Source organism: Muscardinus avellanarius (assembly GCF_963383645.1).
Source record: "Muscardinus avellanarius genome assembly, chromosome: 19".
Taxonomy (NCBI): Eukaryota; Metazoa; Chordata; class Mammalia; order Rodentia; family Gliridae; genus Muscardinus; species Muscardinus avellanarius.
The window spans coordinates 13,687,862-13,712,425 of NC_137805.1; the positions used below are offsets into that span (position 1 = coordinate 13,687,862).

The 24,564-nt window shown below is 56.5% G+C and overlaps 1 protein-coding gene across 1 annotated transcript; it reads left to right on the forward strand.

Moving 5' to 3' along the window:
• Positions 1 to 2,424: 2,424 nt before the first annotated feature.
• Positions 2,425 to 24,564, forward strand: ADAM33 (ADAM metallopeptidase domain 33; the record flags this gene model as incomplete). The annotated part of the gene is given in 29 exon segments (XM_080716423.1): positions 2,425 to 2,511; positions 3,337 to 3,471; positions 4,049 to 4,064; positions 4,189 to 4,394; positions 6,466 to 6,530; positions 8,029 to 8,107; positions 8,282 to 8,358; positions 8,438 to 8,627; positions 8,859 to 8,924; positions 9,005 to 9,076; positions 9,180 to 9,340; positions 9,419 to 9,503; positions 9,566 to 9,708; positions 9,895 to 10,240; positions 10,384 to 10,579; positions 10,720 to 10,828; positions 10,893 to 11,070; positions 11,160 to 11,237; positions 11,310 to 11,418; positions 11,516 to 11,648; positions 12,896 to 12,987; positions 13,105 to 13,118; positions 13,120 to 13,164; positions 13,166 to 13,178; positions 13,890 to 14,010; positions 14,390 to 14,515; positions 19,089 to 19,199; positions 20,975 to 21,086; positions 24,421 to 24,564. Coding segments are annotated over 29 exon segments (3,309 nt in total).

Sequence of the window (24,564 nt, forward strand, 5' to 3'; positions counted from 1 at the left end):
TGTCCCTGGGTTCAATCCCTAGTATTAAAAAAAAAAAAAGATAAAAGGAAAAAAAGGGCTGGGGGTGTAGCTCAGAGGTAGAATGCCCTGGGTTCATCCTGACTCTCAGCACTACCACCAAATAATAATACAATAATAAGTACATAAATAAATAAAAATCTGAAGTTCTCACTAGTGAATAGAGAAAGTGCGGGCCACTAAGCCCATGAAAGGCTACTCAACAAGAAAATGAGCTAAGTTCATTCGTGTGCCACCGAGAAATGGATCAGTCAGCGACGGACCACGTGGACGGCAGTGGTTCCAAAGATACTGGAGCTGAAAACTTGAACTTGCCATCATCTGACATTTTAATGTACTTTTTCTATGTTTAAATATGTTCACAGAGCCTTTCCTTTGTATTACAGTCACCAAAGTGTTCTCCTCCTGTACATACTGTTTATAGCCAAGGGTTTACGCTATATTACTCTATGGCCTGGGTGTATGGTAGGCTCGTGTAAGGTCTGTGTAAGAACACGGCATGATGTTCAGACGACAACTGAAATCATGGACTCGCTCGACGACACACTCCTCACCCAGGTGTCTCGGTGTCCCCCTCACAAGAGCAGCACGACAGTGTTGATGCACAAAAGGGTTCATAAATCTCAAAAACATCCTAAAAAAGAAAGGACGCGAAAGACCGTCTGTGCAGATCCATTTACCTAAAGTTCTAGGACAGGCAAAGCTAATCTACGGACAGAAAAGAGATCAGTGGTTATCTGGGGTTGGGAGAGGGAGAGATTGGGTAGAGGCATATGGACACTCTTTGGGGATGATGGAAGTATATCTGGATTGTGTAGTTACACTGGTATATACAGTAATAAAAATTAATCGAACTCTACACTGTGTGTGTGTGTGGGGGGTGTGGCTAGGATTGAATTCGGGGGCATTCTACCTCTGGGCTACACCCTCAGCCCTATTTTGTTTTATATTTGGAAACAGGGTCTTCGAAAGTTGCTGACAGCCTCACTGAGCTGCTGAGGCTGATTCAAACCTGGGATCCTCCTGTCTCAGCCTCCCTGGGATTACAGACGTGCACCACTATGCGACGGGGCTCACAGGAGGCCTTTAGACGCTGGAATCACGTACATGCAGGTTTCTCTCCTTGCTGAAACGTTCACTAACCAAATTACAATTCCATATTCTCAGAATCAAACAGGTTTGCTTAAAAGTTAGCATCCTAGGCCAGGGTGGTGGCGCAGGTTTATAATCCCAGCATTTGGGAGGCAGAGACAGGAGGATCGCGGTTCTCAGACAGCCTCAGCTACTTAGCGAGGTCCTTGGCAACTCAGTGAGACCCTGTTTCAAAAAACAGAAATACTGCTGGGCGTAGTGGTGCATGCTTGTAATCCCTGTGCTTGGGAGGCTGAGACAGGAGGATCGCACGGGTTCGAAGCCAGCCTCAGCTACCTAGTGAGGCTTTCAGCAACTTAGTGAGACCCTGTTTCCAAATAAAATATAAAAAAGGTCTGGGAGTATAGCCTGGAGGTAGAAAGCCTCTGGGTTCCACCCCCCAGTACCACCACCAAAAAAAAAAAAAAAAAAATAGAAATACTAAAAAATAAGGCTTGAGGTGTAGCTCAGAGGTAGAATGGCCCTGGGTTCCATCCCCAGTACTGCAAAAAAGGGGGAAAAAAAGTTAGCATCCTTTGCTATCTGAATTTATACCTAAGACCAAACCAACCATCTACATCATGACAAAAGAGATGATAGAAAAGTCCCTCCCCCTCCTCCGAGCCTGGGAGTCTAAGTCTTTGTACAAATCTGCGCTCTGACCCTGGCCGGGGTCAAAGGGCTGCCCTTCTCCCAGTCTGCCTGTCTGGCCACATTGCCGAGACCCTGGCCTCCGCAGCCCCCCACCCACCAGCATGTTTCACCTAGGGGACAGGGGCTGGCACTTTGAGACTCCCCGTCCCCATCCGCCTGAGGGAACCCAGTGCAGGTAGATAAACCCTCCTCTGGATTCCTGCCCAGGCGTCTGGGGGTGGACCCAGAGCAAGGTAAGTGGAGCCCAGGTTGGCCCCAGGAGATCCGGAGGGGGCGCTCCCTCTGTCCATCACTCACCCCATCCTGCTAAAGTCCTCAGAGAACCCATTGTTCCCGCCCCACGGGTAGGGACGCGGAGGGACGGCGGCTGGCCTCTGTCTGGCAGCCTGTCTCTACCCCTCGACGGCTGGCGCCGCGTGGGTGGCCGGGGGCTTCCTCGCGCACCCGAGGTCGGGTCCCTCGGGCTGGAGTCGGGACTGGCCCCCTGTGCTCAGGCTCTGCGCGAGGAGGTCGACTGGGAGGGTGCGGAGGCGGCTGCTGGGGCGTGGGTCGGCCCCCATCCAGCTGGGGCGGAGCTGGGAGCCCAGCCGGAGTTTGAGTTTGGCGGTGAGGCTCCCAGCCATGGGCCCAGGGTCCAGGAGAGCTCTGGAGTTGCTGCTGCTGCTGCTGTGGTCAGCGCCTGGTGCCCGGGTGCTTGCAGGTGAGGAGGTGGGCAGGGGTGTCCCCCGGCACAGATGAGACAGTAGATGGAGGGTCTGAAACCCTGGGACTGCCTGGCATGGGGACAGTTTGGGTGGGCTTCCCCGAGACCTGCCCAGGGATTCTCACAGGGCTCCTGGGGGCCTCGGGACAGACTTGTCTGCACCCCCACCCCCAAAGCAGAGGGGCGGGCACATTCCTCCCTCTGCTCGTCCTCCAGCCCCTGCTTTCCCCACTTCCCAGCCCCTGCACCAGGGCTAGCGAACCTGCACCTCCAGCCCTGGGGATGGCTGGTCTCCGGCCTGCAGGAAGCCCCCAGGCCCACTGGGTCTCCAAAGCCCTGTCTTGCCCTCAGGACTAGCTGTCCCCTGGCACTCCATCCTCCTCCCGCCCGGATCTCTGTGTGCATTGTTTATAGAGTTGCCTTGTTTGGTTAGATAGTCCGCTTCTCCAAACAGAAGGTGCCTGGCAGTTGCTAGGAAGACGGCAGCCCTGTCTTCCCAGTGTAACCTCCCCACGCTTCCTGGAAGGCGGGTGCTAACCGCCCTTCCAAGTGCTGGCGAGAGACAAGGCCATGAGGCTGGGCTAGCACAGAGGGCTGGGCTGGGCAGCTCTGTGCTGGGGACCCACAGGCACTTGCTCCTGTCCAGTTCTAGCCAGGGGAGGGATGACAGCTGTCCAGTCTTTAAGAACAGCCTCAGCATTCCGCTGCCCTCAGCCCTCAGAGCTCTAGCCTGGGGCCAGGGGTGGCAACTGGACCCCTGGGAGAGAGGTGCTCTATCTGTGCTCCCCAGCCCAGACTGGATACCTTGGCGTCTGGTCTCGTCCACCCAGGCACCTAGTTCTATCTCTGCCAAGGTGCCAGTGGCCAGCAAGAGCGTGCCAGGCCACGTGGGCAACATCCACACCAGTGTCTACAAACTGGACCTTCCAGTGCCTGGAACCAGCAAGATGGCTACGTGGTCATCGGTTAGGGAAGGCTTCTTGAGAGAAGGGAGAAGGGGGCTCTGGGAGCTGCTGCTGTTGCAGGTCTTTGATGCCAGAGGCCCATGAGAAGGAAGGAGTGGGGTGGCCCAGGAGGAGCTGAGTCACCTCCCAGGCAGCCATCGGCCTGGTCAGGATCCCGCCAGGCCTGTCTTTTCTGGGAGATGAGCTTGCCCTAGGGACCAAGTGCCAGAGGGGCAGGGGCGGAGAGCTGGCTGCAGGCCTGGGTTGGGGGTGGCTCCTTCAGGCTTGGCAGAGTGAGAGTTGAAGGGGGCTGGAGCATTCTGGGCATCATCTGAGCAATAAGGGGCTCTGGGGTCCCTCCTAGACCCCCCTCAGGCACACCCACCTCCACTCACCTTGAAGTGACAGTAGAAGGGGGTCTCTGGGCCGGGGTTCCCAAGAGGAGCTTTGGGGGAACACGTCGCCTCTCACCACAGATATCTCACCCTAAAGGCTTCTGCTGCCCAGTCTAAAAATACCCAAGGCTGCCTCCTCCTCCTGTTCCTTGCCCTCAGCCCTGCCGGCCTGGGCCTCTTCCTTGTGACCTCTGACCCCCAAGCTCGACCCCCACAAAGGTCAGGAAGCTCCCAACTCCCCAGCTGAGTTGTTCCTGGCCAGGATCCTCAGCTTCTCTTCTGCCCCCTCCCTGGTGGTCCCAGTTCCCAGGGTGCCCCATGAGTGTCCAGCTTCCTTCTGCAGGCTCAGCTGGGAGCGATGAAGATGGAGCCGGCCCCTCAGGGCCTCTCCTCCCTCACACCAACGACCGCCTCCCAGTGGTCCTCAAGTCTCACGCTGCTCTGTTCTCACCCCCAGGAAACACCCTCGGAGAGCCAGTGACCCCCCACTGGGTCCTGGATGGACAGCCGTGGCGCCCGGTCACCCTGGGAGAGCCGGTCAGTGCCCCGGTCACCCCACCCTGGGCGGGGGTCCTGGCTCCTCTCCCCTTCCCAGTCACAGCGGGCAGGTCACTACCGCCTGAGGCCCCGCCCTCCCGGCGGGATGGTGTGAGCCGGCACACATGGAAGTCATTTTGGACTTCCTCCCCCTCTCCCTCCCTCCTCCCTCCCCCACCCGGCAGACCCCGGTGAGGCCAAGGCTTTCCAGGAGTCTCTGTGAAAAGAACCCAGGGGGAAACGCCGCTGTCCTTCCCCAGGCCCTGCTGCTAGGGGCAGGACCCGCAGCCCCACCGGCTCACGGGAGTCCACTTGTGGCCGAGGGGACAGTGCTCACTCTCCTGGGGCCCACAGGTGCAAGCCCAGCCTGACTGGCTTCTCCAGAACACTCTGCCTGGCCCCCTCCCAGCTCCTGCCCCTCGGTTCTTCCCACCTGGCCCCAGCTGCTGGCGCCACGCATCCGGGTTGTACACCACGAGGCTGGTAGCCGTGGTATGCCCCGCTCACAGAAGGACAGACCGAGGCCCAGAGGGGTTGGAAAACTGTCCATGGTCATAGCTCTGTGGCCGGAGAGCCTGGCTGACTTCAGAGAGGTCCACCCCATTATCCAAGTGAAGCAAGGGGGAGGCGGAGAGGCGGCTGCAAAGGCTGGGGGAGGGGAGTGCAGGCCCTTCTCTGGGGTCCAGCGCTATGCTGCCCTATGCTGTGAGACTGTTCTTGACAGCCCGGGCATGTGCTGGGCTCACCCTTACTGTGGGCCTCCCTCTCTGATCGACCCGGGCTTTGATCAAGAGAAGCCCAGAAGGGCCCTGTTCACCCAGGCCAGGCCCCTGTCTCTGCGCCTTGGCTGGACACATTCACATTGCAGGATGGGGATGGGGGTCACAGCAGAGGGCAGGACTACCAGGCGGGCAGAGAGTGAAGGTGAGAAGGGGCTGCAGGGGGACAGGGACCGTGAATGTGGCCTTCCATCCGGACCGCTGCTTCGCTCCCCGTGCAAACCTTTCCCCAACAGAGCAAGTGGCATTCCAGCCGCATGAGCTCACGGGGTGGGGGTGGGGGGCTTCTGGGGCCTGTGGTCGGGGAAGTGAGGGTGGTCTGCTCCCCACCTGCAGAGGGAAGCCCCCTGCCCATGACTCTGAGCCCCTTGGCCAGCACTGTAACCCGGTGCACTTTGGGATGAAAGGGGAAGGCCTGCAAGGGTGGGGGGGGAGAGCATTCTGAAGATATGGCGGCCCCCCAGGAATCTCCTGGGCTGGCTCCAGCCCTGGGCCCCCAGCCAGGCTGCATAGACGAAGGGGAAGGGGGAGAATTCCCACAGGGTGGAGAAGAACTGGAAAGAAGAGTCAGCCGCCTTGGCCAGTCCCTCTGATCTCCAGCAGAAAAGCCCGTGCCTGGGATGGGTCCCTGTTTACCGTGTGAGCTCAGGTGTGGCGTGGGCCTGCTGGAGGCCACGGAGAGCTCTGGAGGCCGGGCAGCTTTGCCAGAATTGAACGTGGAAGAATAAAGTCAGAATTCCACGGGGCTGGGGGTCAGCAAGATACAGAGAGAAGGGGCTGGGTGTGGCTCAATGGGTCCGCACTTGTGTGACACCCTAGCAAAGCCAGGCAAGTAATGATGATGATGATGATGATGATAATACAGAAACAGGCCCCCGGAGACCACAGAGGCTGCCGGGAGGCCCAAGTCATGGCTACCCAATTATCTCCCACGATGTCCTAAAGACCCCACTGTCGTCCTCTGCTTTTCATGTGCATCTCTTCTGGGCCCAAAAGAAGATGGTGGACCAAAGGAAGAGTCCACAACTGTGGGCAAAGCAGGGAATCTTTCTAGGACCCCTCTCCAGGGAGGACCTGTGTGCCCCTGGCAGGCTTTATTTCTGTTCCTCCAAGTGGCTGTTCGACAGAAAAGCGAACACCCCGGTTTGGGGATATCTTTGCCTGTCCTCACCCCGGGAGACCGGGCAGCTTGGGGGCCTGCTGTCCCCATGATTTTTCTCACATCCTTCCTGCTCCCTGGTGGGCAGGAGGCCCAGGGACCTCCATCCCAGCCTGCACTCTTTCTTGCCCAGACCCTGCAGCTAGACATGGGGCTGGTGGTCTTGGAGGCTGGCGGCCAGGAGCTCCTGCTCGAGCTGGAAAAGAACCGGTAAGTACCAGGCTGGGGGACATCAGGAGCCCAGAACAGATCCGTCTCTGGAGGGACTAGTGCTGGGGCAGGCTGGGGAGAGGCCTTCAGAAGGGATAAAGGTGAGAGGGGAGTCTCATTAGCCCATGGCTGGGGCCCTTGGGGCTGAAGTGGACTGTGCAAGCTGGGTCCACCCCTGTGGGCACATCTAGTGGCCCAACCCAGGAGCAGCTTGACAGCTCCCTGCCAGAGATGCGAGAGCACCACCCAGTGGGCATCCCCAGGACGCGCTGTGTAGCTGGAGTCCGCGGATGGGACGGCACTCCAGGCTGAGTGCAGGGGAGGGCCACAGAGGCTACAGGGTCAAACACATTCAGAGAGGCAGCTTGTGTGGCCTGCCTGGGCGGCTCCATCTGCAGGAAATAAAGCGGGGGGCAATGGATGTGGGGTGTCTCCGCGGGGCCAGATCCCAGAAGGCAATTTTAGTGCTGCGCCAAAGATTTTGAGCTGGCGAATGAGTGTGCAGAACGGGTCTCAGGACGGCGCCCTGCGCTCAGTGGAGTGGGTGTCCAAGACGGAGAGTGGGGCCCTGGCACCGGCAGACTATATTACCAATACGCAGCCCTATTGAGGGCTAGTTTCCTTGCAGGCACCATTCATTCTGAGCTCTGCGTATTTTATTCTCCCTGATGGACTAAGATGGGCTACCATCCCTAGTTCCACCATTCCCAGCCACGGTTACCCTGGGGTTCAATCTCCCTACCCACTAATTGATGTGTGTGTGTGTGTGTGTGTGTGTGTGTGTGTGTGTGTGCGCGCGCACGCGCTGGCGTGTGCGCACCTGCAGCAGGAGAGCAAAGCTGGGGAAGGAGGAGGATGGCTGGGAGATGGAGAAGCGACATCCGGGTCTCGGGATAGTCTGGAAGCAAAGAGGTCAGGGTTCAGCTGGAGTCAAAGATCTTTAAAGAAGAGCAATTGCCTCACGGTCCATTTGGTCTTGAGAAGGTGGGGCTGGGGAGCCCCGCCATGGTGGGCAGGACAGGCGCGGGTGTGGGCAGGTGGGATTTTCTTTTCTCTGGAAGGAGGTGTGAGCATGTGGGGTCTAGACACCTGAGGAAAAGTCCTGAGGATTTGGGATGGGAGGAGGCAGTGGGATCTCAGCAAGAGATCAGATTCTCAGCAAGGCAGGCAGGGGCGGGGGGCCAGGGAGCGCACCAGGTCGTGCCCCCTCCTCAGTATCTCTGGAATCGTGGCGTCATCCTCTCCTGACCTGAACGTCCAGCGGCTCCCCGAGTCTTCCTGTCTATATTCCTGCTATACCCTGAAGGCTCCTTTCCGACCTCTACCTTCTCCCTCTAGCCCAAGGTTTTTCTGAGCAGAACAAAGGGCAGTCTCTTCCGTCCCCTCTTAGGACACGCGGGTGCCTCGACCACAGAGCTACTTAGCGCTGGGGGAAGGTGGGCAGCCACCCGCCCGGGAGGCAGGGCTAAATGAGTGACCCCTAAAACGCCCCTCCCAGCAGGTTGCTGGCCCCCGGATATACAGAAACCCACTACAGCCCAGACGGACAGCCACTTGTACTGGCCCCCAACCACACGGTGAGACGCTTCCTGGGCCCTGAGGGCAGGTGAGGGGTGCTAGGGATGTGCCCCTGAAGTAGCCCATCCCAATCCTACCCCACTCCTCATCTCCTAAGGAGAGGTTGGATCGGCGGCCCCTGCCCCTCCCGCTCCATTCCTGGCTGAGACTCAGGGTGGTCCCTTCATCTCCAGGATCACTGCCACTACCACGGCCATGCGAGGGGCTTCCCCCACTCCTGGGTGGTCCTCAGCGCCTGTTCTGAGATGCGGTGAGCAGTTGGGGGGAGGGGACAGGGCCTGGGCTGAGGCAAGAGCTCCCTCACACCCCCTCACCCCACCCTACCCTAGTGGTCTCATCAGACTCAACGGCAGCCACAGCTATTACCTGCGCCCCTGGCCACCTGGACGCTCCCAGGACTTCTCAACCCACAGAATCTTCCGGATGGAACAGCTGCACTCCTGGAGAGGGGCCTGTGGCCACCCAGACCCAGAGGACCCAGGCGGCATGGCCAACCTTCCTCCTGCCCGCCAGAGCAGGGTCAGGGGTGGGAGGTGGTGGGAGTGGAAATGAAGTGCCCACAGACCCCCCAGATCAGAAGGGGCAGGCCCGCAGGCCGCAGACCAGGGTCACCTGTGCGGACGTGTGTTAACCTGGAGGATGAAGAAGCGCTTTCTAACGAAAGCTTAAAACTGTTCTGAGGTTTAGGGCTGGTGGTAGGGGACTTGGGGCCGCAGCCTGACACTTGGGGTCACTGTCTGCCCTGGGCAGGAGCATCGAGAAGCCCCCAGAAGCCCGAGGTACCTGGAGCTGTACTTAGTGGCTGACCACGCCCTGGTGAGCAGAGACCCCAGGGGCTGGGGGGCTGGACGGGGCCAGCTCAGCCCCTCACTCGCCCCGCGGTTTCTCCATCCCAGTTCTTAACCCAGCACCGGAACTTGAACCACACCAAACAGCGTCTCCTGGAGGTCGCCAACTATGTGGACCAGGTGGGGGGCTGCGGCGCGGCCGTGGGGGGTGCGAGGGGCCTTGTCCCGGCCTCGCACCTAGGGCCACCGTCCCGTGCTCAACCCCGCCCTGCCCGGCTCTCAGATTCTCAGGACCCTGGACATCCAGGTGGTGCTGACCGGCCTGGAGGTGTGGACGGAGCAGGACCGCAGCCGCGTGTCCGCCGACGCCGACGCCACGCTCCGGGCCTTCCTGCGGTGGCGCCGGGCGCTGCGGCGGCCGCACGACTCCGCGCAGCTGCTCACGTGGGTGGCCCCGGCCGGGGGTCGTGGGCGGGCGGGGGTCCGGCCGGCCGGCCGCTCACGCGCTCCGCCCGCCCGCAGGGGCCGCAGCTTCGACGGCGCCACCGTGGGCCTGGCGCCCGTCGAGGGCATGTGCGGCGCCGAGAGCTCGGGAGGCGTGAGCATGGTGAGCGCGGCCGGGGGAGGGGCGGGCGGCCGGCCGGCCCGCGGTGACCCCCTGTCCCCCAGGACCACGCGGAGCTCCCGGTCGGCGCCGCGGCCACCGTGGCCCACGAGATCGGACACAGCCTCGGCCTCCGCCACGACCCCGACGGCTGCTGCGCGGAGGCCGCGGCCGAGCAGGGCGGCTGCGTCATGGAGGCGGCCACGGGGTACGCGCGGCGCCCCCCCGTGGCTCCCCGTTTCCCTTCCCTAACACGGGGAGGGCGATCCCCGCCGGCCCCCGCGCCGTCGGTGAGGCTCGGTGGAGGAGAGCGGGCGGCGGGCTCCCCGAGGCCATCTCCGGGCGCCCCGTCCGTCCACCGGGGGGCTCCGCTGACCCCCGCCCCCCCCCGCAGGCACCCGTTCCCGCGCGTGTTCAGCGCCTGCAGCCGCCGCCAGCTGCGCGCCTTCTTCCGCAAGGGCGGGGGCGCCTGCCTCGCCGACGCCCCGGGGCCCGGGCTGCGGCTGCCGCCCGCGCGCTGCGGGAACGGCTTCGTGGAGCCGGGCGAGGACTGCGACTGCGGCGCCGGCCAGGTCCGCCCCGGGCCGCCCCGGGCGAGGGCGGCGAGGCCCGGCGGGGTGCGCGCTCACCCGCTCCCGCCTCTGACCCAGGGGTGCCCGGACCCCTGCTGCCGCGCCCGCACCTGCTCGCTCCGCGCGGGGGCCCAGTGCGCCCGGGGCGCCTGCTGCGCGCGCTGCCGGGTGAGCCGCCTGCAGGCTTGGCTGGCCCGCGCCCCTGCTGGGGAGGTCCGCTCGGCCGCCCCGCTGTCCCGCCGCCCCCCAGCCCAGCTCTCAGGAATCTCATGCCTCTCTCTCTGCCCTCCCCTAACCGGGCCACCGAGCAGCTGAAGCCGGCTGGCACGCCCTGCCGCCGGGCTACGGGGGACTGCGACCTGCCCGAGTTCTGCACCGGCGCGTCCCCGCTCTGTCCCCGGGACGTTTACCTCCTGGACGGCTCGCCCTGTGCCGGCGGCCGCGGCTACTGCATGGACGGCGAGTGCCCCACGCTGGAGGGGCAGTGCCAGCGGCTCTGGGGGCCTGGTGAGACCACCCCGCGGCCCTCCTCGGGTCGGCCCATTCTACTGTGTGTGTGTGTGGGGGGGTGAGCAGTGGGGTGGGGCGGACGGACGCCGGGCTGCGGCCCTCCCCGGGATGCCCCAGCCCCGCCCGTTGCTCCCCAGGCTCCCGCCCCGCCCCGGACACCTGTTTCCAGGTGGTGAATTCTGCGGGAGACGCCCGTGGGAACTGTGGCCAGGACCGTGGGGGCCGCTTCCTGCCCTGTGCGCCGAGGTGAGCAGCGGGGTGGGCCTCGGAAGTGGGGCCCTCCATGCTGCTGACCCCCTTCCCCCCCCAGGGATGCTCTGTGCGGGAAGCTGCAGTGCCTGGGCGGGGACCCAAACCCTCTGGACCTCGCGGTCCCCCTGGAAGTCAGCGGCGTGGCCTGTCCTGGGGCCTCTGCCTTCTCAGAGGCACAGCACGGGCTGCCTGACTTGGGGCTGGTGGAGCCGGGCACCCGGTGTGGACCTAGAATGGTGAGTCTGCCAGCGGGCCCCTCCTAGCCACTTGAGTCTGGTGGACCAGGACATCGCCCCTCACCACACAGTGGGCATGCTGCCCGCAGGTGTGCCAAGACAGACGCTGCCAGAATGCTACCTTCCAGGAGCTGGAGGGCTGCCTGACCACCTGCCACAACCGCGGGGTGAGTAGCCGGCGGGGGGCGGCCTTGGGGCTCCGGATCCCACTGGACCCTCCTCTCCTCTTCTCTCTGCAGGTCTGCAACAGTAACCAGAACTGCCACTGCCATCCAGGCTGGGCCCCGCCCTTCTGCGCGGAGCCAGGCTTGGGTGGCAGTGTGGACAGCGGCCCTGTGCAGCCTGAAGGTGAGCTGGTGGGGCAGGCGGGCGGGGGGGGGGGGGCAGACTGCCAGAGAGGGGGTGGGGGTGCACCCGCTCAGGACTTAGGCCGTGTCCTCCGCAGGCAGGGATGCCTTCCCGCTGGCTCTGCTCCTCAGCTGCCTGCTGCCTCTGCTCCCAGGGGCCGGCCTGGCCTGGTGCTGCCGCCAGGGGTTCCATCTCCAGCGATGCCCCTTGAGATGCAGGAGGAACCCTAGGTAGGCCCGGAGCGCCCAGCCTGTGAGGGTTCCATTCCTACTTCCTGAGCTCCCTCCGGGGATCCTGCTTCTCTGAGCCCACAGGGGCTGTGGGGAGCTGGGTAGGGTCTCCTGTCTGGCCCCCAGGTGCAGAGAGACCCCTGAGGCAGTTGGAGAGAAGTCTCAGTGCCTCTGGGCAAGCCCAGGGTGCGAGCCCTGCCTCAGCCCTATCCCACGGCAGCCGCAGCCCCTGTCCAGGACTCCCGGGTCTGCTGCTCCCACCCGGAGGCTGCCTCACCTCCACTCGTTTCCCCAGCAGCTGCCCACATTAGTGTTCTGCTGCGTCTCAGGAGGCCTCCCCAGCCTCTGCCCAAATCCTTCCAGCTCCCCCGTGCCAGCTGAGCCCTCCACACCACTGGTCAGCTACGTGCTAGCCGCTCTTGTGTCGGGGGCAGCCTGGAGCCCAGTTCTCTGTGACCTGGGAGGAGGGTTACCTAGTACTAAACACCCTTTCTGGGGCCCCAGGTCCCAGCCTGGCATTGGGAGTGCTCTGGGCCAGCCGAGGGAGAGGTCAGGGTTTGGGCAGAGGGCATTCAGGCAGGGCCAGGGCACCGCCCAGGCCCCCGAGCCAGTTGAGGTGGCTGCGGTCTGGGCAGAGGAGCAAGGCGGGCAGAGCTTGGTGTGTCAGCGTGGCAGGGGCTCTGCAAGGGAGTGGCAGCTGCATCTCCTCACCAGGGTGGGGTCTTGAGGGTAGTGGGTCTGGTTCCATTCAGACATCAAAGCAAGTGTTGAAGCCTGGGGTATTGCAGCCTGGGTTCAATCACTAGCACTGCAAAAGAGTAAATAAATAAATTTAGGTAACCCCCAAAACAGCTCGGCAAGGCCCTGGGAGATGGCTTGGAGTTATCGAGGGCAGCAAGGTAGCCAGCAGCAAAAGGTGCGGGCGGGCACCCCTCCCACAGGGGGTCGGGGCAGCCCTCAAAGGCCCTGGGTGATGTCAATATCTGGAGGGTGCCAGGAGGCTGGGGTGGTGGCAGAGCTTGGGAGAAATGTCAGGGCTGGAGAGAGGAGGAGCCAGGGACCTGGGAAGGCATGGGTCTCTAGTAAGGCCCAAGGGTTTCCCATCGGGAGGGAGGGGCAGGAAGGAGCCAGAGAATGCTTCAGCGTAGAAACGTGGGCACTCAGTGCAGAACTCAGGTGGGCCCTGTGCTCTGGTGCCCTGCTTAGGGTCACTCTTGAACCTCCTGGCTTCGGATTCTCTTGCCCAGGTCCAAAGATGGCTCATGCAGGGACCACCCCCTGGGTGGCCTCCCTGCCATGGAGCTGGGGCCCACCGCCACTGGAAAGTCCCAGGCCCTGGGTGAGTGAGGCTCCAGGGGGGTGGGGAAGGGAGGTGCAGGGTGGGCCCTTTAGATGGGCCCCTCTTTGCTCCTGCCCACTGTGTCCATGCCTTCACCCTTCCCGCCATTGCTCCCAGACCCTGAGAATTCTGCCAGAGCCCAACAGCCACCCTGAGAAGCCTGTGCCCTGTAGCTCTGCCTGATCCCCAAGGTAGGTGGGGACCCTGCTGCAGAGCCCCTTCCCCCTGCTCCGCCACCCACCCCTTTCTCCCCACAGCTCATCAGCTCCATGCCCCATACTCACCTAGGTTTGGGTTAATATGCAAATGAGACATGACCTCTAGGAGGAGAACCTGTTGTCATGGAGACCGGGATGCTGAAAGCCCTGGGGCAGGGGAGGGAGGAGGAGTTCTTCCTGGGTGATGGATCCTCACTGGGGGAGGACAGAGAGTTCCTGCCACATGACTGGCGGCCTGGGCCGAGCCCTCACGGTATGACCCCTCTGCTACTCCATTTCATTCTCAGCAGGTCAAGTCCGGAAGTCAAGATCCTGTCTCTGGGGAGAGGTGGCTTCTAAAATGAGGAGACTTAAAGACAGGTGACCACTGACAGCCACTCCAGGAACTTGGACCGCCGGGGCGAGCCAGCGAGTCGACTGACCTCCTGCACCTTGAGAGTTTCTCCTGCAGCCCCACTGAGCTCTGCCTCACCCATTCCAGGACCCCGATTGGCAGAAGTTGCCTGATGTCCTCACCCCTGAGGGCTAGGGCCTCCTGCATACATTCTCCAGCCCAATAATACATCAGCAAAGGAGCAAAGTTCCTTAGTCCCCAAAGCCCCCACCAGGGAAGGCTGGGTCAGGCTGGGCACCCAGAGGCCTCCATCCTGGGCTCCTGGCTCAGCCTGCAGCCCCCCTTCATAGCTCCCTGCCTGGGGTTGTGGATGGCTGTGGACCAGAAGAAAGAGCTGCTGCCCCAGAGCCCCACTGTCTTGGCGTGGCAGCCAGTGGAGAGGCCTCTCATGGCAGCCAGGATCCCAGGCAGGTGTCTGGGTCTAGGAGAGTGATGCGGAGCTTGGATAGCCCCTTTGCCCTGTCTCTCCTGTCCCTTGGGTGTTCTGTCTCCTGTTGCTTCAACAAAGAGTTGCTGAGTGACGCTGCTTAACAATCCCCTTCCCAAATTGATGGGACTAAAACAAGGAGAAGCAAAATCGTGATTTTGGGGGTGTGAACACTTAGAGAATCTCTGCAATCTATTGCTCCTTCCATGGAGAGGCAGAAAAATGGCAGCCCCAGCTTATCTAGAGATCTGTAATCAATCCAATAAACACACCAACATAGTTGGTTTTCTTCCTTCCTTCCTTCCTTCCTTTCTTTTTTCGAGGAGCTTGACACCTCACCGACACGTCCCTCCCCAACTTTAGGGTTCCTGCCACAATCACCAGTGCAAGGGAAGGCAAGAGCCACTTTGCTCTCATGGAGGCTGCCTGGCTGCCGGTGGCTTCTCAGGTGATAGGAGCTGGCGCCAGTGGCGATGGCAGCATGGTGAGGTAGGCAGCTCTGCATAGATGAGCCCTGACCACAGCCCAGCAGCCGTCTGTAGCACTAAGAAGCTACAGTGCCGGACCCTGGGCTGTGATGAGAGTCACCTTGGAGACGGCTCAGCAGGGAATAAAGGATAGACATCTCCCATGGGGCTGCCACACTGTCTAATATGGAAATATCTCCTGCTGGGGTGTTGGGGGGTATTGGGTTGTGGACTTCCAAATTCTTGTTGCCTGTATTAGCTCTCTTTTGCAGTGAGACAATTAAAATGTAGTGGTTTCTAGCAGTGACAGTTGTCCTCACCGTTTTTAGCAGGTCTGGAGTTCACGGACAGCTTGGCTAAGCGATTCTAACTCAGGGTCTCTCATGAAGCTGGTGTCAAGGTGTCAGCCAGGGCTGCATTCATCTGAACGCTTGACTGGGGCTGGAGGGACCACTGCCAAGTTGGTTCATGCACATGTCTGGCAAGTTGGTTCTGAGTCTTGAGAGCCTCAGTTCCTCCCTGCAAGGCTCAGGGAGAGGGCAGGGACCGCGAGAGACGCGGAACGGCAGAACAAGCTTTATTGAGATAAAACCTGTGCAGGGCGGTCCAGGAAAGGATGGAGCCTCTGTCCTCCTACAGACTGAGGGGTCATGTAGCTTAATCAGGAGAAAAATTAAAATCCTGGTGGGTAGCTCCTAAGGTGGGAAATCGGGGGTCCTTGAGGTGGGAAAGGAGTTATCTAAAGGTCCCTTGTGGTTTAAAGGTCTCCCTCAAGCAGATATGAGGAAGTTTCCGTGAGATGGGGGACTTTTCCAGTAAGTGAAAAGCCTTCATGAAATGGGGTTGCTTTTGCTCTGGCTAGCATCTAACACGCCCCGCCTCCCACAGGCTGGGGGCTGGCTTCCCCCAGAGACAGTGATGGAGAGAGGGAAGAAAAGAAAGAAGTAGAAGCCGTCCTCGGAGCTGACACAGCTAATGTCACCACACTGTAGGTGCTCGAGCAAGCCACCCAGCCTGGCCTGTATCCGAGAGGAGAAGAATTCAACTTTTAAAGGGGTTACCACTGAATTTCTGGACATTTTTAAAGCCACTGCAAAACTTTCAGCTCAAGAGCTAATTGTAACATGAATTATGAGGTCCTTTTTTGTTGTTGCAATTGAACTCAGGGGCATTCTACCTCCAAGTGACACCCCCAGCCCTATATTATATTCTTTATTTTGAAACTGGGTTTCAGTAAGTTGTGGAGGGCCTCACTAAGTTGCTAAGGCTGGCTGTGACTTTTCCGTCCTCCTGTCTCAGCCTCCCAAGTACTGGGATTACATGCGTGCGCCACCTCACCTGGCTCGATCATGAGGTCCTCTCCAGCTTCTGCTTCTAAACATCTTACTCTTTCTTTCCTCCTCCTCCTCCTCCCCTCCTCCTCCTCCTCCTCCTCCTCCTCCTCCTCCTCTCCTCCTCCTCCTCCTCCTCCTCCTCCTCCTCCTTCTCCTTCTCCTTCTTCTCCTTCTTGTGGTACTGGGGATGGAACCCAGGAGCTTTCTACCTCTGGGCTACTCTCTCAGACCTATTTTTATATTTTATTAGAAACAGGGTCTCACTTAAGTTGCTGGGAGCCGCACTAAGTAGCTGAGGCTGGCTTCGAACCTGCCCAATCCTCCTGTCTCAGCCTCCCAAGCGCTGGGATTACAAGCGTGTGCCACCACACCTGGTTTCTCTTCTCATATAATTAACAAGACAGAAACCATCTGGCTTGGGGTGTAGTTCAGAGGAGGAGCACTTCACTAGGATGCTCCAGATCCTAGGTTTGATCCTCAACATGGGGGGGGGGGGAGTAAGAAGGAAACCATCAGCTGGGGATATGCAGCCCTGCATCACATTTACAATGTGGCCCCATAAGATCATGTCATATAGTAATGTTGTAGCCACTGTAGTTTGTGGAAGTACACACTGATGAAAAGTTTACACAATGACAAAATTGCCCTAAAATGCACTTTTCAGGACATATCTTGGTGGTTAACCAGTATATGTTTGTGGTATGGTCAATTCCCATTTCTTTAACTAGTAATTAGTTATCTTTGCTTTTGAGGAAGAAACCCAGCGTCTTCCTCTTGAGTCCCTCTCTTTTCTACTGAAGAGCCCAAGAAGCCTGGGACTTGTTCTGTCTCCAGTGGTCGGTCCAATTTCCAAACAGGTGAGCCAAGTGAGGGTTGTGCATCTAACTTTGAAAAGTGAGATGTCTAGAGGGCACTAAGAGGCCGTCTCAGGTCAGCCCGGAGCGGGTGAAGACTGTTGCCTGGTGTGCCACGGAGATGGTGGAAAGGTTGTGAGGTTTGGCAAGTGTGAAAGGCATCGATCAAGCCAGGTGTGGTGCTGCCAGTCATCTCAGTAGTTGGGAGGCTGAGGTAGGGGTTCACGGGTTCAAGGCCAGCCTCAGCAATTTAGCAGGAATTTGTTTCAAAAAAATATTTTATAAAGGGGGCCTGAGAGCCCAGCATGGTGGCTCATGCTTGTAATCCCAGTACTTGGGATGCTGAGACAGAAGGATCGCAGGTTCGAGGCCAGCCTCAGCAGCATAGCAAAGACTCTCAGCAACTTAGCAAAAATCTACTTCAAAACAAAACAAAAAAATAAAAGGGGATCACACAGGTTTGAAGCCAGCCTTGCTGGCTTAAGAGACCCTGTTTCCAAATAAAATATAAAATAGGTCTGGGAGCGTAGCCCGGAGGTAGAAGGGTTCCATCCCCAGTACCACCAAAATAAATAAATAAATAATAAATAAATAAATATTTTAAAAGGGCTGAGGGTGTAGCTCAGAGGTAGGATGCCCTTGGGTTCAATCCCTAATCAACAAAATAAGATAAAGTAAAAAGGGGGTCTGCAGTGTAGCTTGGAAGTAGAATTCCCCTGGGTTCAAGCTCCAATACAAAAAAAAAAAAGGGAAGGCCCTGATTGGTGGGGAGCATACTTGATTGGCAGCTCCAGCTGCTGCTCCTCTGGCCCTGCCATTCATTACGTTTGTATAAGTGATAATCCCTGAGAGACACAGGACCACTCCAGCTGGTGACTTGGCTCCAGGACTCCCCGTTTGCCTGGGACAGGCTTGGAGGTGCATCTGGGGTGCAAGACTGCCCCCCCCCGCTGGTGCTGGGGATTGAACCCAGAGCCTCATGCATGCTAGGCAAGCGCTGTACCTCTGAGCTACATCCTCAACCCTTTTTTTATTTTGAGAGAAGATCTTCCTAAACTGTCCAGGTTGGCCTCAAACTTATGATCCTCCTGCCTCTGCCTTCTGAGGAGCTGGAATTATAGGCATGTGTCCCTGGAGCCTGCCATCTTAATCTTTTCTGAGATAAGTGTGTTCTAAGAGAGAGGGAGGGAAGGGAGAGAGGGAGAGAGGGAGAGGGAGAGAGGGGAGAGAGAGAGAGAGAGAGAGAGAGAGAGAGAGAGAGAGAGAGATTCTTAGTAGATGGAGACTGGATCTATATTTGTCATTTAAATCGGATGAACAAAACTTCCAGAACGTGGTTGTAACAGATAAACTAGAACAAAAAACATAATTACGGCCGGGCGTGGTGGCGCACGCTTGTAATCCCCGCGCTTGGGAGGCGGAGACAGGAGGATCGCGCAGGTTCGAAGCCAGCCACTGGTTTAGGAGACCCTGTTTCCAAATTAAAAAAGTATAAAATAGGTCTGGGAGTGTAGCCCGGAGGTAGAAGGGCTTCCAGGAACCCCAGTACCACCAAAAAACAAAAAAACAAAAGAAACAAACAAACAAAAAACATAATTACGTAAATGCCAAGAGATTCAAAGATTTGCATACCATTCCCACAAATGATACTTAGCTAGATTGCTTAACCAATAGAAACACTGCAAATTCCAGATACCAAACAGTTGTCACGGGCTGAACTTCAAAGCAGCTTGCCAGGGAACCTGAACATTTCTTTTCCTTCCTCACTCTCTTCCTTCCTTTTTTTTTGTTTTTTTTTTTTTTTTTTTTCTTTTCAGTGTGTGGTACTGGAGACTGAAATAGGGGCATTCTACCTCTGAGCCTCACCCCCAACCTTTTTTATTTTTTGATTTAAAACAAGTTCTCCTTAGGTTGCTAAGAGGCTTGCTATATTGCTGAGATTGTCTTTGAACCTGTGATCCTCCTGTCTTAGCCTCCCAAGACCTGGATTACAGGTGTGCGCCACCACGCTGGCCTGGCCTGCACAGTTCTTATGGTGAAAATCACGTTATCACGGGAATGCTCAGGCTGGGGCGACACTAGCCTTCCCTGTGGGGGAAGGGGCCACCTTGCCTTTAGCTCTGCGCACCTTTGCTGACAGATGAATCTTTCTGTGCCTTGCTTTTGATGTGTCCTGGAATTCTTTTTAGTGGTGAAAGTCAGCAACCCTCCCAAGCCAAGCTGAGGTCCCCTTCTCCAAGGAGGGACTGTTGGGACCCCTGTCAGGTGGCATTTCCTCTCCCTGTCCTTCACAGCCGTCAGACTTTTATTCCACTCGGAATTCTTCCCTTTCTGGCTTCCTTCCCTGGTACCCGTCATAAGCGTTTCCCCCCATAAGCGATTCTGTGTTGGCACCTCTTCTCCGCAGACCTCCAGGCACACAGATGCAGGCGGTGGGCCCCGGGCTGGGGAGCAAGGTCCATGTGGCCCTTCCCAGGCCTGCGTTCATAATTGGGAAGCTTGAAATGAACAGGTCACGGTGCGAATAGGCACACCATAGAAATTAACTAATGCAGTGCCTGAGGGCTTTTCTGCCCCCAGCTAGCTAATTGTTAAACATTCACCAGCCGACCTCTGGTACCTACCCAACAGAAAGGTGTACGTATGCTCACTTAGGGACCCGAAGTTATACTAAATTGGAGACCTGGATTCAATTCCCAGACTGTTCATTACATCATTAGTCATAGTAATGTCAAGCTGGAAACTGCCCAAATGTCCACCAGCAGTGAGATGGACTGGCGATTTGTCATATCACAGTAAATACATATATATGATTGAACCCAGGGGCATTCTGAGCTACACCCTCAGCCCTATTTTTATTTCTTTATTTTCTTTCTTTCTTTCTTTCTTTCTTTCTTTCTTTCTTTCTTTCTTTCTTTCTTTCTTCCTTTCTTTCCTTCTTTTTTTTTTTTGGTGGTGGTACTGGGGGTGGAACCCAGAGGCTTTCTACCTCCAGGCTATACGCCCAGACCTATTTTTTGTATTTTATTTGGAAACAGGGTCTCACTAAATTGCTGAGAGCCTCACTAAGTATCTGAGACTGGCTTCGAACCTGCGCAATCCTCCTGCCTCAGCCTCCCAAGCGCAGGGATTACAAGGGTGCGCCGCCACGCCCGGCTTATTTCTTTATTTTCAAACAGGGAGGATCTCACTAAGTTGCAGAGGGCCTCACTAAATTGCTGAGGCTGGCCTTGAACCTGCAATCCTCTGGTCTCAGCCTCCCAAGTCCTGGGATTAAAAGGTGCGCCACTGCACCCCCACTGGTGTATATACTTTTATACAATAGAATGTAGCAATGAAATTAAGCAACCTATGTACACACATAATGTATCATTCTGAGCGAAAGAAGTCAGACATAAAGAAATCCATACGGTAGGATTCCATTTATACACAAAGCAAAAACAAAACAAAACAAATGTCTTAAACCAGGTGTGGTGGTGCACGCTTATAATCCCTGCACTTGGGAGGCGGAGACAGGAGGATCCCGCAGCCCCGCTGGCTTAAGAGACCCTGTTTCCAAATAAAAAAGTATAAAATAGGTCTGGGAGTGTAGCTCGGAGGGTAGAAGGGTTTCCAGGAACCCCAGTACCACCAAAAAAAAAAAAAAAAAAAAAAAAAAAAAAAAAGAACAACAAAAACCGACTGTCTTTGGCAGAAGAAGCCAGCGTGTGCCTGGTGAGGCGGTGCCAGGGAGGCCAGAGGGTCCGGACCCTGCCCTCTTCTCCAGCGGGCTGCTGGTGATCTGGGAAGGCTTCCTTTGTGAATATTCTTTCTTGACTCGGGTCTCTACTCCCTCCGTGGCTTCTCCCCAGGCCTTCAAACATGTGGATTATGTTGTCCTTAACAAGAACACAAAGTCTTAGCTGGAAAGGGAAGCACAGCCAGCGCTGTTGGCCTTTACTGCCGTTATGGAGGGGCCTACACTTTCTCGCCCTGTGTGGCTGCAAAGTTCCTTAAGCTGCCCCATGGAGAGGGGGTGTAAGCCTCGCTCCTTGACCTGGTGGCTCAGCGGCTTGCTGGGCCCACAGGCTGTGGTGGAAGCCATGGGCTGGAGCTGCCTGACACTGGGTGAGAAGTTTTGCAGCTTCCTCCTGGGTGTCTCTGGAGAAAGCCAGGCACCAGAGAAGCGCGGACCTCGGCCTGGGGGACCCAGCCCCCAGCTCTCCCAGAGCAGCCCCCTCGGGTCTTCCCAAGGGAGGTTCAAACAGTCTTGGGTCTGGAGAGCGCCGCTCCAGGCGCTGTCCACACCACCAGCCCGCGCAGCCCCACGAACACGAGCCCGCCTGCGTGTGAGTTCGTGTCTGCCGGGAAGCTGACGGAGACCGTGGCGGCGACTGAAGCGAACAGGGCCTGTCCTGGAGAGGGGGTGGGAAGAGAGCCCTATTTGACCCGGTTTCTGTATATAAGGAGTTCAGAGTTGGCCCGGTTTGGGGCCCTACCCCTTGGAGAGATCACTTATTAATTAAGTAGTTATCTTATTTGCTTCAATTGTGCAAGAATTTCTGGGTAGTACACACAAATAGATGACCAGACTTTGGCCTAGTCCACAAGGAATTTGGAATATAGCAAGAGTCAGATGTGTGCCCCCAGATCCTAGTCATAAGAACGACAGCGCCATCCCGCCTTCGGGGCTGTTGACTGAGTAGCTTCCCCTTCTGAGAGGGGGAGTGGTGGAACGCAGTGAGATGTAGGGCCCCTGCCCTGTGACTTTTACATTCTGGTGGGGTGACAAGCACTTGGCAGGTCCACAAATAAGTGAAAGAATCGAACAAGATCATTTCAGCTGATGGTAAATGCTCCCCACCAGATAAAAGCAGGCTGATCTGATAGGAAATGATAAGCAGCCAGAGGCTTGGGAGAAGCCACTCGTTGAGGTGCGTTGACCTGAGGGCTGGTCGAGGCCCTGGAGAACCTGTGGGGATTCAGGGTGGGAAGGCGGTAACAGGCTGGGGGCTGGAAAGGGTCCTTGGGCTTCTTTCTTAAGGACACTCACCCTAGTCGCCATCTTCATGACCTGGTCGCCTCCCGATGGTGCTATCTCCTGGCTAATTGTTTTTTAAATATTGTTTTAGTTGTTGTTTTTACAAAGTAGACACTCAATGAGAAGACAGTCTTTCCAAGAAATGTTCCTGAAACACCTGTGTGTTCACATGGAAAGTGCCACTCTTGCCCCCAGCCTCATAACACATTATAAAGCAGATAACAAGAGTTCAGCCAAATTGAAGCAGAAGGTTACATGTAAAAACTAATATGATGGTAATGAAAACACGAGACAAAGGTCTTTCCACTTTTAGCATAAGAAAAGACTTTTTTTTGGCGGTACTGGGTTCCTGGAAACCCTGGAAATCTCCGGGCTACACTCCCAGACCATTTTGTATTTTTTAATTTGGAAACAGTGTCTCTTAAGCCAGCGCGGCTGGCTTCGAACCAGCGCGGCTGGCTTCGAACCAGCGCGGCTGGCTTCGAACCAGCGCGATCCTCCTGTCTCCGCCTCCCAAGCGCGGGGATTACAAGCGTGTGCCACCACGCCCGCCCGGCTAGAAAAGACTTTTTAAACCTCAGGAAAGAGCTGGGCAGGGGGTCACGTGCTCATAACCACAGTGCTTGGGAGGCTAAGACAGAAGGATCCCAGGTTCCAAGACAGCCTCAGCTACTCAGTGAGGCCCTCCACAACTTAATGAGACCCTGTTTCAAAATAAGAATAAAAAATCTGGCTGGAGGTATGGCTCGGAGGTAGAATGCACCTGGGCTCCATTCCCAGTACTACAAAAAGGAAAAAAAAAAAAAAAACGAAAAAGAAAGAAATAAAATAAAAATTTGAAGCCAGTACTTGGGAGGCTGAAACAGGAGGATCCCAGGTTCATGGACAGCCTCAGCTACTTAGTGAGATCCTGTTTCAAAATAAAGAATAAAGAAACTGGGCGTGGCGGTGCCCGCTTGTAATCCCAGCATTTGGGAGGTTGAGACGGGAGGATCGCATTTCGCAGACAGCCTCAGCTACTTAGTGAGGCCCTCTGCAACTCAGTGAGACCCTGTTTCAAAATAAAGGATAAAAAATTGGGCAGGGGGTGTAGCTTGGAGGTCAAATGCCTCTGGGTTCCATCCCCAGACCCGCAAAAAAATAAAATAAAATAAAAAATAGGGCTGCAGGTATAGCCTGGAGGTAGAATGCCACTTGGTTCAATCCTCAGTACCGCAAAAAGAAAGAAAGGAAGGAGAAAGAAAGGAAAAAGAAAAGAAGGAAAGAAAGAAAGAAAGGGAGAGAAAAGAAAAGAAAAAAGTACCAGCTGAAAATATCACCGAGGCGGCAGTGGTGGCGTCCGGACGGCGGTGGGTTCAGGCTTCGGGAGGTGAGCAGCTGCCTCATAAGGAGATGCTTGCCCTCAAGTTTGAGAACAAGCCAGAAGCGGTAGAAGTAACATGCAGATTTTGACGGTGTCTATCATATTTCAAATCCTAATATAGACAAAGTGAAATTGATAGCATTTCTTTGCAATCCTACAAGGAACTTCAATTATTAAAGAGAATGTGCAGGAGTTTTGTTTTTCTTTTCTTTCCTTTTTTTTTTTTTTGTGATACTGAGGATTGAATCCAGAGGCATTCTGCCTCTGAGCTACATCCTCAGCCCTATTTTATTCTTCATTTTGAAACAGGGCCTCGTTAAGTTGACAAGGGCATCACAAGTTGCTGAGGCCGGCTTTGAACCTGTGACCCTCCTGTCTCAGCCTCCCAAATACTGTGATTATAAGCATGGTTCACCATGCCAAGCTTGGAAGGAATTTCTTACAATGTCCCTTTGCTATATGACCTTGAAAATCTGCCTGCATAAAAGGATTCCGTTGTGCATCAGGCTGCCATGCTGAAATGAAATTGTTTTGACTCTTTGTTTTTTTGTTTTGTTTTTTGGTGGTACTGGGGTTCCTGGAAGCCCTTCTACTTCTGGGCTACACTCCCAGACCTATTTTTTTTATATATTTTTATTTGGAAACAGGGTCTCTTAAGCCAGCGAGGCTGGCTTCGAACCTGCGCGATCCTTCTGTCTCTGCCTCCCAAGCGCGGGGATTACAAGCGTGCGCCACCACGCCCGGCATGTTTTGCCTCTTTGAAAATGATTTCTAGGCCGGGCGTGGTGGCGCACGCTTGTAATCCCCGCGCTTGGGAGGCAGAGACAGGAGGACACGCAGGTTCGACGTCAGCCCCGCTGGCTTAAGAGACCCTGTTTCAAAAAAAAAATCCAGCCGGGCGTTTTATTCAAAATAGAATAAAAAATAGGGCTGGGAGTGTAGCTCAGAGGTAGAATGACCCTGGGTTCCATGCCCAGTGCCACAATAAAAAAATTAAAAATAAATTAAAATGATAATCCTAATCCTAGTACTTGGGAGGCTAAAACAGAAGGATCAGGTTCATAGCCAGCCTCAGCTACTTAGTGAGGCTCTCCACAACTTCGTGAGACCCTGTTTCAAAAATAAAGAATAAAAAATCAGGCTGGGGTGTAGCCTGGAGGTAGAATGACCTTGGGTTCAATCCCCAGCAAAACACACACACACACACACACACACACACACACACACACACACGGTAATGCTAAACTTTAGTTCCTTTACACTGGACCAATCCCAGTGTGCTTTTCCATAATTAGGAACAGATCTAAACCTGTAACTGCTGGGGGAGCCTGAAACCAGCTATAAAAACCTTTGCAGATGCAGCTTGAGAAGAGTCCAGAAGCCGAGCCCTTCACTGAGAAGGCCTGTGTGCGGGCGGCGGGTGTGGGTCAGGGCTGCTGTGGCCCGGGGTCCCTCCCTCAGCTCTGCTCCCTGAGGCGCTCCTGGTTGTTTGCCCAGTAA